This window comes from Asterias amurensis, chromosome 1 (genome assembly GCF_032118995.1).
Source record: "Asterias amurensis chromosome 1, ASM3211899v1".
NCBI lineage: Eukaryota > Metazoa > Echinodermata > Asteroidea > Forcipulatida > Asteriidae > Asterias > Asterias amurensis.
In genome coordinates, this window is record NC_092648.1 from 26,787,044 (window position 1) to 26,801,137 (window position 14,094).

A 14,094-nucleotide genomic window follows, 5' to 3' on the forward strand; every position below is an offset into this window, starting at 1 on the left:
ATATCCAGCAATACATACGTTTTAAAAACATGGAAGAAATTAAAACCATTTGAAATGACATACCATTACCTACCTGCAATATAGTGTAATTTTGAACACAGAAAAAAGACTTGAACACAGTTTTGCGATGATGACAAATATATTTAAATATAACATTTTTAAAAAAAAAAGAAAACCCCAACTATGACAACATACATCATAATGTATCTGCAAGACATATTGACATTTACAATTTATAAGGGCAAATACTGTGGTGTGCTAAACTCTCCTTTATTCCCTTCCTTACAATTCAGACATGCCACTTTTCCTCGGATCAGCTGATTTTCCCTTTTTTAATCTCTATTTCACCATTCAAAACTCAAAATTACTTTACAAAATCATTGAAATTTTGTAATTTCCTCTTTTTTTGGTGAAGTTACAGTCACATGCCTGACAATTGTTACAAAAGTATATTTTCAATATCCATTACATAGCTCTTTTACCTAATACTTTTTGATTGAGGCAATGCGTAAGGCGCTATATACAAACTTATTATTACTAATATGAATATGATTATCAATCTTTTTATTTGCACCATTTTGTCACAAATCCTTTTCACAAGTAAGGATGTTTTGATATTTTATAAATATTTGTCCATTTTCCACAATAACACAAGCATTAACACCTGACACCAGGAACCTCCTGTTGTCCCTCTGTTGTTGTACTCTAACTTTTTGGCAACAGCTCCCATTGGTTTTGTACACACTTTCCAACTGGGGACCATTGTCTTCTTTTGTTACAGGTTCTCGGTTCGTGTTTAAAGTCCCTACATTATGTGCACCTCTATTGTTCCAAGGTACAAACTGCGTATGTAGCATTGAAACACACAGACACACGCACATAAAAAAAAAAAAAAAATCATATTTTGTACAGAACATCAGAAACAACAGACGCCTTACATTGTTTTGATTTATAGTGAAAACAAAATCAACAAAACCTGGAATCATATTTCTCACTATTTGTTGAAGTGACCTGTGATATTATTGCACTTTCTGTTTTGGTTTTCAACACCATGTTCCCATTATTGCATAAAGACCACAGCTGCGCATTGAATCCAGACAGCTTCACAGAACTTACTTCGAAAAATACTGTTTGTATATCAACTATCCTCATTTTTCTTTTCCTAAGCAAAAAAAACAAAACCCAGAAAAAAGCAATGTAAGCACATAGCTGCCTAGATCTTAGCAGTTCTATGCCTGGTAATGCAAATAGGTAATTTTTTTTTTAAATTTAGAACCAAGATATCAAAATATAGCTAAGCACAGACAAATATCGCTTACCAGAACTGTTTGATAACAATAAATCATTAAAATATCGCATAAAAGTTGTCTCTTCTTTTCTTCACATACACTTTTTAGCAGTGCCCCGTTTTATATGTGTAAATAATGCCATGACTTTTAAGTTGAACTTTCATGAACAACGCCTGCAGTACAGGTCTAGTCCTTGCAACCTTTGTTTACATAAATATATATAGTTATGGTGACATCGACTGGTCGAAGGATTCTCTACTGGAGGGGGGGGGGGCTTTGTTTTTGTGCCGCGTAGTTCAACCTATGTATGTGAAACTACAAGTGCAGCCCTGAGGAGTCTTAAGGCCCGTCCCACTGCAGCGATAACGATAACAACGCCAAGAGAACGCATTCTATTGGTTGAATGAGCGTGTGCGTATTCTGCGTGGAGCAATTCAACCAATAGAACGCGTTCTCTTTGCGACATGACCGTTATCGTTGCAGTGGGACCGGTGCCTTTAGTCAATCTCAATTATGGTCATAACTGGGTTTTTTCCCTGAGTTTCTTGGAAGGGGTTTATGCCATTTGTCCTTGTTTTGATCTGCATGTTTTTTTTCCCCGTGAGGAAAACCAAAACTGTCCCTATCCAGATTTATAGGGATGCCCAGTCCCTCCTAGATAGCCTACAAAACAGTTGATGTAGCGCCTTCTGCCAGTGACCAATACAATAAAGACTAACCCACCCCCACCCCCCCCAAAAAAAAATAAATAAAATAAAACCCCAACCCATAAACAATCCATTTACCCTCCTCATGTCAAAGATAGTGGAAACAATCAGAGATTGTTTTTCTTCACGTTGCTTCTCCCTGAGTTATGCCAGTAAAGTGACTAAGCCGGTATCAGAGCCGACAAGGAACAGTCGATTCAAAGGCATCACATCCAGTGTTGTCACCATTCCTTTCACCAAATCTGAGCGTACACGATGACTCGAAAACGAAGCCTGAATAATTGGCAAAACAAAAATGTAACATTATTACAAAATACTGTCTTTATCAAAAATTTAAAATAAAAATTCTGAAAAGTCATGAGGATTTTAAGAGGCATTAACGAAACACTAATTTTTTATAAACATACTTGGTGCATAATGCTGGAGGGTTAATAATATGGGGAGGGGGTGGAACATTTTTAAGGATTGAAGAAAAAAAACCCAATAAAACACCACAAATATGTAAGCAAATGACAATGACTTGCATTTCCCAAAGTGTAAATAGATTACATAATTTTGGGTCAAACAACAACATTGACTAGAGTGGGATTTGAACTTTCTAGCCCTATCCAAACAATTAAAAATGTACCCAGGCAGATTCTCTTGTGGTTTATTATTTAAATTAACTCATTATAAATCCATTATCTTGTCTTAAATTCTTAATAATAAATACCAAAGTGAGTTTATGCACTCTGATTGGTCGAAGACTGGTCATCAGGGGGCTGTATTAACATGTGAGACCGGCTCAATGAACTAGAGGTTAAATGCCACAAAAATAAGCACATTGCATTATATGCTGGTAAAGTCAATTGAGTTATGCTGGAATTAAGCTGGCCACATTATAGTAATGATAATAATAGTATTTGTTTATACTACGCTTTAATACTCTGTTTCTAAGAGCTATGGTGCTGGTGTCCTTCAAGAACTACATTCATAAATACCCCAGACAGTTTCTCTACTCCTATTGGTGGAGAGCGCGTCACATGGGGGTGTTTAAACGGTTGGTAATGACCAGCTGGAGCTGTTTATAACCGACTGGCTTCCACGTATCCGGCGCACATTAGTAACAGCGCGTAATCTATTTCGAAGTGCGCACGCGTGTACACACAACCCACGCGCATCAAACAGATTCTATACAAAGCTTTTGAAATAATATATTATTTCAAATCTCAAATTTTCGTATGTCAAAGTGTCTCTAATTGTATTTTTTTAACGTCTAAAAAGAAAAAGAAAAAGAAGGGGCATTTATGAATGGGAATATTTGCAGGGTCGTTGCCGTGCGATTAAGGCCAGAGCCAACAATGACCCAGCCGGTTTTAAACGTCCATTCAGGAACTCGTCACTACCCTTTTATTCCCTTAGTAAAACCAGGGCAACAGCACCAAAATACAAAGATACAAATTTACAAAAAATAATGCAATAACAAAGCAAAAATAAACATGAGAAATTAAACTTTCATCTTACCTGTTGGTCCAAGGTGGTATGAATCCCAATTCTATTGGATGTTGTTGCTGATACAATCTGACCATCACAAACACTCATGCAGTGGACGGGCTCTGACGCACCTAAAGGCAACAAATAAAAACATCCTCACTTGAACAAGGAAATCTGAACCCAACAACCCGGTACTCAAAACCCTATATACTGGCTTCCAGAGGTACAATGCATAATTTTCAAGATCCTCACCAAACGGTCTATCAAGGGCACAGCACTCTAGTATCTCAAAGAACTAGTCTGCCGCCACCTAGTGTTTCCAAAAGTCTCCTGCTGTTAAATTTTCCTGGTGTGAGAGTTTCAAGAAACAATAAACCTCATTCATGATCACTGGTCCAATAACCATATCTACTATTTACCAAGCATGCGCCAGTATCATGCAAAGGTGTGATACATAAAGTGGTAGACTGGTATGCATGTGCTTTAAAAAGCACTCGTACATCTGTCACACGGGTGTAGTACACATATATAATGCAAATATGCAAACATCACCCCAAAGATAAGATGCAGCAGCCGATTTCACGAAACTCTAGGAATTAATCCTATAACTCGTCCTAACTTGAGATTAATCTTAAGGTCTGAATGCTACAGTGTAGGGTTGGGACTCATCCTATAAGTCCTAAGATTAATCTTAAGTTAGGAAGAGTTTGGTGAAATCGACGGCTGCACACGTAAATGTCAATCCGCGTTTTCTCTAAGCTCAAGGATCCAAACTAATGAATATGAAATATAGTAAAGAAATCATATGGTTTATTTTGGGTGGCAGTGGAACGTCAATACTAGCTCTCCTTGGTATTGGAAGTAAACTAGATCCCTCGGCTTTGTCTGAAAGACTAGTTTGTCAAATGCCAATACGGCCCTAGCGTGAACATCTGACGTCAAACCTTGAGGCTCATGAATAACGCCAGAGACCGGCCTAAAAAAATTGCAAAACCGGCATGTAGTTTGACCTCTGACATTTCACATAGAGGTGCGCTGTCAACTTCTATTGCGGGCGTGACAGCAGTGACTATTTGGGCACTGCATGTTTATCAAATGACCATTGTATCCAATAGAATCAATGGATCCGACAGCGGGGACCTGTCTTTATCCTTGCGGATAAAGACAGGGGCCCAGTCTAATACGGCCCTTCCATGGCAACACAGCCCAACTCCAAATTTCTGGGTAAATTGAGAGTGAAAGTTTAAAGGTATACAAAGTATGGTGTGAGTATAACATTTCCTAGCTCAGTCTTTGTACAGTAGCTAACAGATACAGATGCAGATGTCTCTTTCTACAAATTTCTGGGTAAATTGAGGGCAAAGTTTCAAAGGTATACTTAGTATGGATGTGAATATAACATTTCCTATACCAGTCTCTTTTTACACTTCCATCAGTCTCTTTTTACACTTACACTTGCTTTTCTCAAGTTGTTATTTTTTACATTTTTTACATGGAGGGGCTGAATTCCTAGGGGAGGTAATACCAACTGTCCACCCTCAAAACCATAATCAATTTGTATCATAACCCACTCTTGACATACCCCTGAAAGTACACGCCTTAGTTCCATCTTCCCTCCATAGCGCAATGGTATGATCCACAGATGATGTCAGGAACCGGTTACCACTGCAAGCTTTTATCTGTGACAAAAATAATTCACAAAGTTTGCCTTTATTTGTTTTTAAGTCAGAAAAGGGTTGGATGACAAAAGTGATCAAACACAGAATCAAGGGCTCAGCAGAACATCTTGCTAAACATTTTTCTGCTAAGCAAAACTGTATGAAAAAGAAATAGTTCAAAATAGGTAGGTAAGATATTGTGTTTTGGCTGATAACCTCATTCTGGTAAGAACAAATTATTTGTGCTTATAGCTCCTTTTGTGCTTTAGAAGCTACATGTACACACGTTTGTATTAAAATTTGGCCCAGGGTTAAAGGCATTTGTTGGTAGTTACTCAAAATAATTATTAGTATAAAACCTTACTTGGTGAGGAGTAATTGGGAGAGGTTGATAGTATAAAGCATTGTGAGAAACGGCTCCCTCTGAAGTGACGTATTTTTTGAGAAAGAGTAGTTTTCCACGAATTAGATTTTGAGACATCAGAATTGCATTTTGAGGTATCGCAATCAAGCATCTGAAAGCACACAACTTCGTGTGACCAGGGTGTTCTTTCTTTCATAGTTATCTCGCCACTTAGAAGACCGATTGAGCTCAAATTTTCACAGGTTTATTTTATGCATATGTTGAGATACACCAAGTGAGAAGACTGGTTTTTGACAATTACTAATAGTGTCCAGTCTCTTTTACACAAGGATACTGGGACAACTCTCATGGCGATGGAGACAATTATCCTAGGAAGCCAAGGGACACCCTGACTAAGCAGCTAAGCCAAATCAAGTCAAGCAATATAAAAAGGCATGTTATCCAGACTATGCTGTGCATTCTGATCATGACAAGTAGCCAACTAGACACGTTTGTTTAAGGCAGGTGTACGAATTATGTGTGGTCACAGTTCATACCTGCATAACCTCTCCATCGTGAGCACGCCATCCACCCAGTAACAATCCAGAGCTCAAGTCAACCATAGACAGCACACCCGAGGAAAGACCAACACCCAGAGTAGAACTGCCTGGACTGACGGCTAAGCAACGAATCAGTCCTGAAAGAACAACGGTAAACACTCTAATGATAAATAAAATTAATCCCTCATGGTTTATTACCTGAAATAAAATGAAACATTCAGGGCCAAAGTGCCAACAAACCAACAGGAAGAATGACAAACAAACAATAGCCCACATAACATGCCAAGGCCAAGTTTGTGCAAGAACTGTTGTTGACTACGATCAACTTTGTTAGCCTGAACTCTGTCTAGTCGATGATAGTTAGACTGCACTAGTCGACTTTTTGGAACCAGCCTACAGGGCATGGTTGCATCGCTGGCAGCCTCGCTACAATGGGCAGCGCGCCGTATCAATACCTCTTGTCACTAAACCCTGGTAGTGATGTACTGGGAAACAACGCTGATTGGCTCAGAAAATTGGTTATGCATTAGATGTCAAGTGCGTGAGCAGAGTGTTAAGTGTGCGTGCACGCCCACGTTTTTTACAAACATGTTTTTTAAAAACAAAAACAAAAACATTCTTTAAGACGAAAGACATGCGTGCGCGCGTAGAAAATATTGAGTAATGAATATGTACGCTCATTAATGGCTCATTTAAATGTGCTAGCATATGCATATAGCACATTTAAATTGGCCAATTCCAGGGGTTATGATCGAGCAAGGCATGCTGGGAAAAAAATGGCGCGGTGAAATCGATCACCCCTGGGAACGAGGTTGCATCGCTGGTTATCAATAGCCTTTTTCATAGACCTTTTCGCCATTTTATTCACAAACAGATGTTATTGGCGATTGCGCTGTTGGATGTGGCTGAAATAAATAAATACAAATAGCACAGTGCAGAGTGGACCAGTTGTAAGAAAATAATAATGTACGTTGAGCCGCCAGGCGTTTCGGTATAACATGACGAGAGTCAGTTGCACTTCAACGTTTTTTGCGCATGCCCTACACTACCAACATCACTAAACAACGGCTAGTTAACCATTGGTCTTTGCATGAACTTGGCCAAAAGTGCCATCTTCAAAATATACCGCAATGCATCTTAGAATACCAAGTACGGTAAATTAAGTTGCCAAGATGGATACCATGCTGTAGTTCACATGTAACAATGCCAGGATTTAGTTGTGTACCCGCATTGCTTCTAATCAGCATGCCAAGATGGTTGGAAGTGTTGCTTGAAGTCAGATTTCACCAAAAAACCAATTGCCTGCTGATCAAGGGCATATGGACATGCAAGATGGACTTGTTTATTTCATTTTTCCCCGATTGTGATGTCTACTCTTAGAAAAGTGAACTTAAAGGAACATTACAGATTTGGTTTTGCTTGCAAAATGTTGCTGGCAGTGTGAGCACTTTATCTAATCCACCATATATATAAACTGACAAACCTGTAGAGTTTGAGATCGATCGGCCATCTGAACCACGGAGAATAGTGAAAAACCGATCACAAATTTTGCATTGCATCGTTGCAAAAAAAGAAGAAGAATAATATGCCCCCTGAGCGATAAACTCCAAATGCGAAATCAGACTATTTGTTTCTCATAAAATATGACATTTCAGACAGAAGTGATTTCTGTTTCTTACCAATTCTGTAACGTTCCTTTAATCACTGTACAAGGAGGGAAGTTTCAGTTTTAGATGTGGGATAAAAACCCCAGGGAATTATTCCACTGAAGACCCACGTAATCAGGTAGAGACTGAATACCGAGTACTGAGTACTGATCAAAAATAAGTGGACGGTGTGCGATAAAACCCACACACAAACGCCCGTGGAGGTTGTTGCGATAAACATGTTTTGAATCAAAGTTAAATAGCTGTCAGAATAACTTGCAATACCCACGCGACATTTTGCGTGAATACCCGAGAATGTACTGTGCTTTGATGTTGCGTGAGTCACCGTGATTATCGAGAAAGAAGGGTGCTCTGATGTTGCGTGATTCACCGACGCCATACATGTAGTTGATTATTTTGTGTGTTTGTATAATATTCTTTTGAAATGGATTGGGGTCTCATCGTCAACAAAATAGACTCCAGGTGTATTTTCATGTCTGTAGTACTATTTTATGTGAAATTAAATGCCAGTCGGTGTCGGCAACTTGTGTCTGTGACTAGGGGTCAGCAATTTGTGTCTGTGATTGGAATTTGGCATTTGCTTGAGTTGGGATTGGTTAAGCCCAGACAATGTTCAACTATGGTTCAACCTTTGAGAAGATTGCGTCCCCATATTTTCTTTGGTTCAATACCACCTGCGCATGGCCAACGTGTGGACTGCCACGCCCTAAACTTGCAATACCATTGCGACATTTTGCGTGATAACCCAAGAATGTACGGTGCTTTGATGAAGTGTGATTCACCGGTGCTTTGATGATGCATGATTCACCGGCGCCATAATTGATTATTTTGTGTGTTTATACATGTACCACTCCGCCAACCGCTTAGTTTAAAGCCATTGGACCCTTTCGGTAAAAAGTACTGTCCAAGGCCCACACTTCTTGTATCACAACTTCTATATCAAATAACAAACCTGTGAAAATTTAGGCTCAATCGGTCATCGAAGTCGGGAGAAAATAACGGGAAAACCCACCCTTGTATCCGCGCGTTTCGCCGTGTCATGACATGTGTTTAAAATAAATCCGTAATTCTCACTATCGAGAATTGATATTGTTTTACTGTTTTCTCAAAAAGTAAAGCATTTCATGGAATAATATTTCAAGAGAAGTCTTTCACCACTACCTTCTGTAAACCCTTTAAGTTATTTGTAAATCTTTGAACTTTTATTTTTTTTCTGTACCGAAAGGGTCCAATGGCTTTAACTTAGAAGAAAATTGTTCAGCAAAATTTTCTGCCAAAGCAGCTTTATAAAATTGTGCCCAGCTAATAGTGAGTCTATGACGTTCACCACCTTACCCAGGGTTCCAGAGGCCACTTTGAGCTCTTGTTGTACGATGCTACTGCGAGTGTCAATAAGCCTTACACTGGTGTCTGCCATGGCAACCACTAGCACTGGGCTTGGTGACGGCATCTTGACTAGAAGGCTCGGCACAAACTTGGCAAGATCGTAGCGGTGAACCTGGGCACCAGTGAACGGGTCCCACAGCTGGAAAGAATCGTTTAAAAATGTAAATGAATTATTAAGAGCACAAAATGACTGTCAGTTTCCTCTACCATTTCCACTGTTGTTTGTAAGTTTGAAAGAATAGCAATAGGAAAAAATTGTTGTCATTAAGCGTCCGATAAAGGCTCTGATAGTGTCAACTGCAAGACCATTAATAATTTCATTCATTTATACCACAGGTCCTTTCTGTAACTTCTTTCAAATAAAAATGGAATATTTTTTCGATCAGTATACTAGGATCATCTAAGGAGAATGAAATGTTCATCTTTTTCAAACCCTACTTACTTGAATTTTTTATTTTTGTAAAGTTTTACTGGTCTTTTTTTGAGTTGCCAGGCTTGGCTTGACAGTTTTCTCTGGTTTTAGAACCAAAGGTCAGCCACTTTGAAAGTGACTCTCTGTCACTCTTTTGGCTTTCCCTGACTATTTTTGCTTCTAATTGATTTAGTGTACCACTCCCCAATGGAGGTTATTTCCTACATGTATCTGCCCCCTATCCCAGGTTCCTTATTACTTTGCTAATTTTTACATTTTAGTTTTCTTCTTAAAACTATTGTACTGTTTTTTCTTGTAGATCCTATGATTTGCAATTTTTTAATTTTAAATAATCAAAACAAACAAATCCTGGTGAATAAATCTGATGTGAACTGAAAACTCACATGTACATTTCCATCACAAGAAGCAACAAGCCTTTGCGACTCTAGAAAGGTGACAGAGAAGACACCTTTCTTGTGATGTGAGTAGGTGTAGCGGCAAGACGATTTCCCTGACCCATCGCCTTGGTTTCGTAGAGACCAGAGTTTGACCGTCTTGTCCTTGCTGGCACTCATGAAGGAGTTCTCATTATCCATGCCATACAAGGCCTTGATGCCTCCAGTATGACCTTGACAAAGAGGGCGAGAGACAACCATTATTTCAAAATTCTTCCAAAACAATAGCGCGGTCGTGATAGTATCTAAACAATTTGAATTATATAATATTAATAATAATAACCAGTTTTTATATAGCGCTTTTCACACCCGGAGGGCATATCAAGGCGCTTCACATTATTACCCCTGGTCACTGGGCCTTAAATCATTCCTTAAACCATCTCAGCTCCCTGGTGGGGAGTATGCAGCCTACGCATTATTATAATGAGCTAATCGGCTAAATTAATCGCAAGAACCATCTCTGCCCTCACAGGTACCCATTTACCCCTGGGTGGAGAGAAGCAATGATAGTAAAGTGTCTTGCTCAGGGACACAAGTGTCACGACCGAGATTCAAACCCATGAAATCGGTGCTCTTATCTGCTTGGCCACGAACAATGCATTCTATTAAAAACATTACACCAACATTTTTGTAGAGAAGGACAATGAAGCAATTTCAGTTTCAGACCTGGGAGGAAAACCACTATAGGAAAAACCCCTGCAGTAAGGTAGGGACTGAAAACCCCAATCCACACGCAAGGCTTCCAACCGAGGTCCAAAGAGGTGAAAGGCAGGGAAATGGAGTTAGATTTGCAAAGAAGTAAAATAACTTACCAACAAAAGTCTGCAGTTTAATTTGGTTGTAGGTCAGAGAGGAACTTTCAGCGTTGTCTGCGGAAACGAAAAATGAGATTAATATTTTGTTTTTATATATTAAGGCCTAATTCAAGGGAAGGTAATTGTTTGGTAATTGTTAAAGACCAGTCTTCTCGCATGGTGTATCCCATCATAACCATAAAATAACAAGCCTGTCAAAATTTTGGCTCATGTGGTCATCGAAGTTGCGAGAAACTGATGAAAGAAAAAACACCATTGTTGGACGAAATTGTGTGCTTTCAGATAAGAATAAGTCTTTTATTATTTTAGTGAGAAATTACCTCTTTCTCAAAAACTACATTACTTCAGAGAGAGTTGTTTCCCACAATGATTTATACCAATGCTTGTTACCAAGTCAGTTTTTAAGTTAATATTTGTTTTGAGTAATTACCAAACGTGTACATTCCCTATAAAGAGAAGGTATTCGTTTGGTAATCACTCTGAAAACTAATGGCACTCAAAAATTACTTGTTTAGAAGTACAGCAGCTTTGCACAGTATAAAGCAGTTCGAGAATCATTCAACTTTAAAAAAAATTAATGTTGTTATGGAAAAAGATATCAGTTTTGAATTCCCAAAATTTGAATCTGAGAAATGTAACTGTCAGATATGTTTCTTGGATTGTGCATTCCAAGTCAGGATTACTCTTCCTGCGTTGACATGAGGATCACACTTATGGTTGTTAGATTTTAAGGTTAGGTGATTCCTGTTTTTTGAAGATTTATGATCACCCTATGAAATATATCTATGTGTTGGTTCTGTAAGTTTTCTTGAAAGAGTAATTTGTTTTGACCAATAGGTCAATTTTGTTAATAATATATTTATTATTATTTTTAGTTTTTACCCATATACACTGATGTTTTTAGCGCTGTATACTCTGACTTACCCGCGTTCTGTAAAATATTTACAGGCATTTTACTTGGGTGGGATTCAAACCCACAACATTTGCAATTCTAGAGCAGTGTCTTACCAACTAGACCACCAAGATTGCCCAGTAGCTAGAGGCAGTTCGAATCCAATCTTTTAGCAGCGGGTACTGCAAATGATTTAACAGTATGTTAAATTTGCATAAGGGATAAAGAATATTTTTTTTTTTTTTTACCCATATACACCAATGTCTGTTAGCACATCTATTAAATATATTTATTATAAAAACTCACCACAGAAGTTCTCCCAGTAAGACAGCCATTCTCCTTTGAGCTGCCGTTTACTTTTTCCCATCAGTAAGCTGATTGGATCAAGGCAAGAATTGGAAAGGTGGATTCATATTGGAAGTAGTATAATAGTGTGAAATAAAGTAGTTTGCAATAACAAATAAATGTCAAGACTGTAAGTTTATTTATTTTGGTTGTGGCTTCCAGCCAAAGTTTGGAAGTATCACGCTGAACAAAATCAACATAAAATGAACCTCAGGTGTAGTTTAGGAGAATAAAACAAATTCCAGACAGTGAGTGGTAAATCAATGAGTCGCAGGAATGTTTTAACTTTTACCTTGGATTCTGGCGCTTACTCTTGAACACGTTGGTTGATCGGGCCACATTTTGACTGGCATCTTCCTCATCACTGTCCGAATCACTGCTGTAGGTGGCGATGTCAATCCGATTACCGATGACCTGTGCATTGGGGTTCTGGTTAACGTTTCCAGGGTCTAAAAGATCTTCTGTGTTGTCTGGCAGGGAAAGAATAGAATTTAACATTTCAATGGGAGACTTTCATGACGCTTGGTGGCAGCAGACCTACCAGGTAAAATCCATTGTTCTCGATATGTGCGCACACTCAGAACTACGTAAACAATGGAAATTTACCTGGTAAGTCTGCTGCCACCTAGCGCCTCAAAGTCTCCCATTGTTCGAGCATGGGATAATGAGGTAATATGGGATTTTGGTTAACCTTTGCGTTTATGTTCTAACCTTTGCACTTATATTGCTCAAGTTTCACTCCAAAGCTTTAGTGACTACGAAAACTTGAACACTATAACTATAGAGCAAGGACTTTATGCTATAACTACTAGCTTGTTGTAGACCCCTCAGCAACTTTAACACTTTAATTACATTTTGCTTAATACTACTAAGTGATACAGTATTTATCCTGCAAGGTATGCGGGGTTACGTTTTTGAATTATGAGAGACCCTTTCCTTAACATTTAATTATATAATCGTTTACAAGGTGCTGTGCAGTCAATCAAACCAGGAACACTGGGTTGAACCCCTTTTCCTTGAGATAAGTGCAACGAGTTCTTTTATGTGCAATAAACAACACAGGACCACTGGTTTTACGTCCCATACCAAACAGACACATCAACAATGGTCAAGTGTCTTGCTTAAGGACACAAGTGTCCTGATGTTCTTATAAGCTCGGCCATGACACACCACAAACATTTCCTCAGAGGTTTAAAACTGGGGGGGGGGGTGGGAGCCCCAATACTCAGAACCCTTGCCCCCTTCAGTTCAGAACACCCCCCACCCAAAGTGTGATCAAAGAAATCTTGGCCTAAAATAAAATCCTTTGGCAAACAGAAAGAAAAACTTATAACTGAGACGACATAATAAATTGAAGGAAATGCAAGAGTGTACCGGAATCTCCTGTACATTATTTCATTTCGCTTCACTTCATTCATTCTGGTTGTGAAGCCAAGGACTCTCAGAAAAAACGAACTGTACTAGCCAAGAACCCAATGGAGAGAAGACAAGGAAGGCAGTTTCAGTTTTTTAATGTGAAAGAAAAGCCCTGCCAACTATGCCAACCTGACCACCACTACGCCAATACATCCTGTGCTATGTGAATGCTCCGGTTTAAGGCAGTGCCTGCTTAAGTGTCTTGCATTCTTTGGTAATTTGGCGCAATGTAAACCTAGTTATTATTACTATTACTTAGGAAGTTAAAAATGTTCCAACCCAGCTCCACATTGCATAAAAAATGCGATCAGTCATGTCAGAGCGGTCAGGTTGGTGTCTGGCCTAGCCTTCCATCTCTTGGACCCCGGTTCTAATCCCACATTGGGCTCTACGTGTATTGGGTTTTCAGTTCCTACTTGACTGCGTGGGTTTTCCCTGGAATAATTCTTGGACATCTAAATTGAAATTTCTTCATTGACTTCTCTCTTATAGTTTGGATCTAAGAGCATTGAGAATATCCAAATCCAAATGTATCGTTTATAGATCTACAACTCTGGTGTTTCTGATCAGCAGAGTGTGGGTTCGAATCCCCAGCCGTGACACTTGTGTCCTTAAGCAAGACACTTAACCATTGCTTCGTCCTTCGGATGGGACATTAAGCCGTTGGTCCCATGTG

The 14,094-nt window shown here is 38.9% G+C and overlaps 1 protein-coding gene across 1 annotated transcript in view; it reads right to left on the bottom strand.

Moving 5' to 3' along the window:
- Nucleotides 1–2,017: 2,017 nt before the first annotated feature.
- The window catches only part of LOC139934886 (WD repeat-containing protein 81-like), a 35,777-nt gene continuing 23,700 nt past the window's right edge, over nucleotides 2,018–14,094 (bottom strand). The window contains exons 19-27 of the mRNA XM_071929309.1: nucleotides 12,295–12,472; nucleotides 11,964–12,031; nucleotides 10,763–10,819; nucleotides 9,900–10,123; nucleotides 9,033–9,222; nucleotides 6,028–6,167; nucleotides 5,052–5,148; nucleotides 3,500–3,600; nucleotides 2,018–2,269 (exon numbers count right to left, since the gene is read on the bottom strand). Of these exons, the coding sequence (XP_071785410.1) occupies nucleotides 2,141–2,269; nucleotides 3,500–3,600; nucleotides 5,052–5,148; nucleotides 6,028–6,167; nucleotides 9,033–9,222; nucleotides 9,900–10,123; nucleotides 10,763–10,819; nucleotides 11,964–12,031; nucleotides 12,295–12,472 (1,184 nt within the window). The 3' untranslated portion in view covers nucleotides 2,018–2,140. The remainder of the gene's footprint in view (nucleotides 2,270–3,499; nucleotides 3,601–5,051; nucleotides 5,149–6,027; nucleotides 6,168–9,032; nucleotides 9,223–9,899; nucleotides 10,124–10,762; nucleotides 10,820–11,963; nucleotides 12,032–12,294; nucleotides 12,473–14,094) is intronic.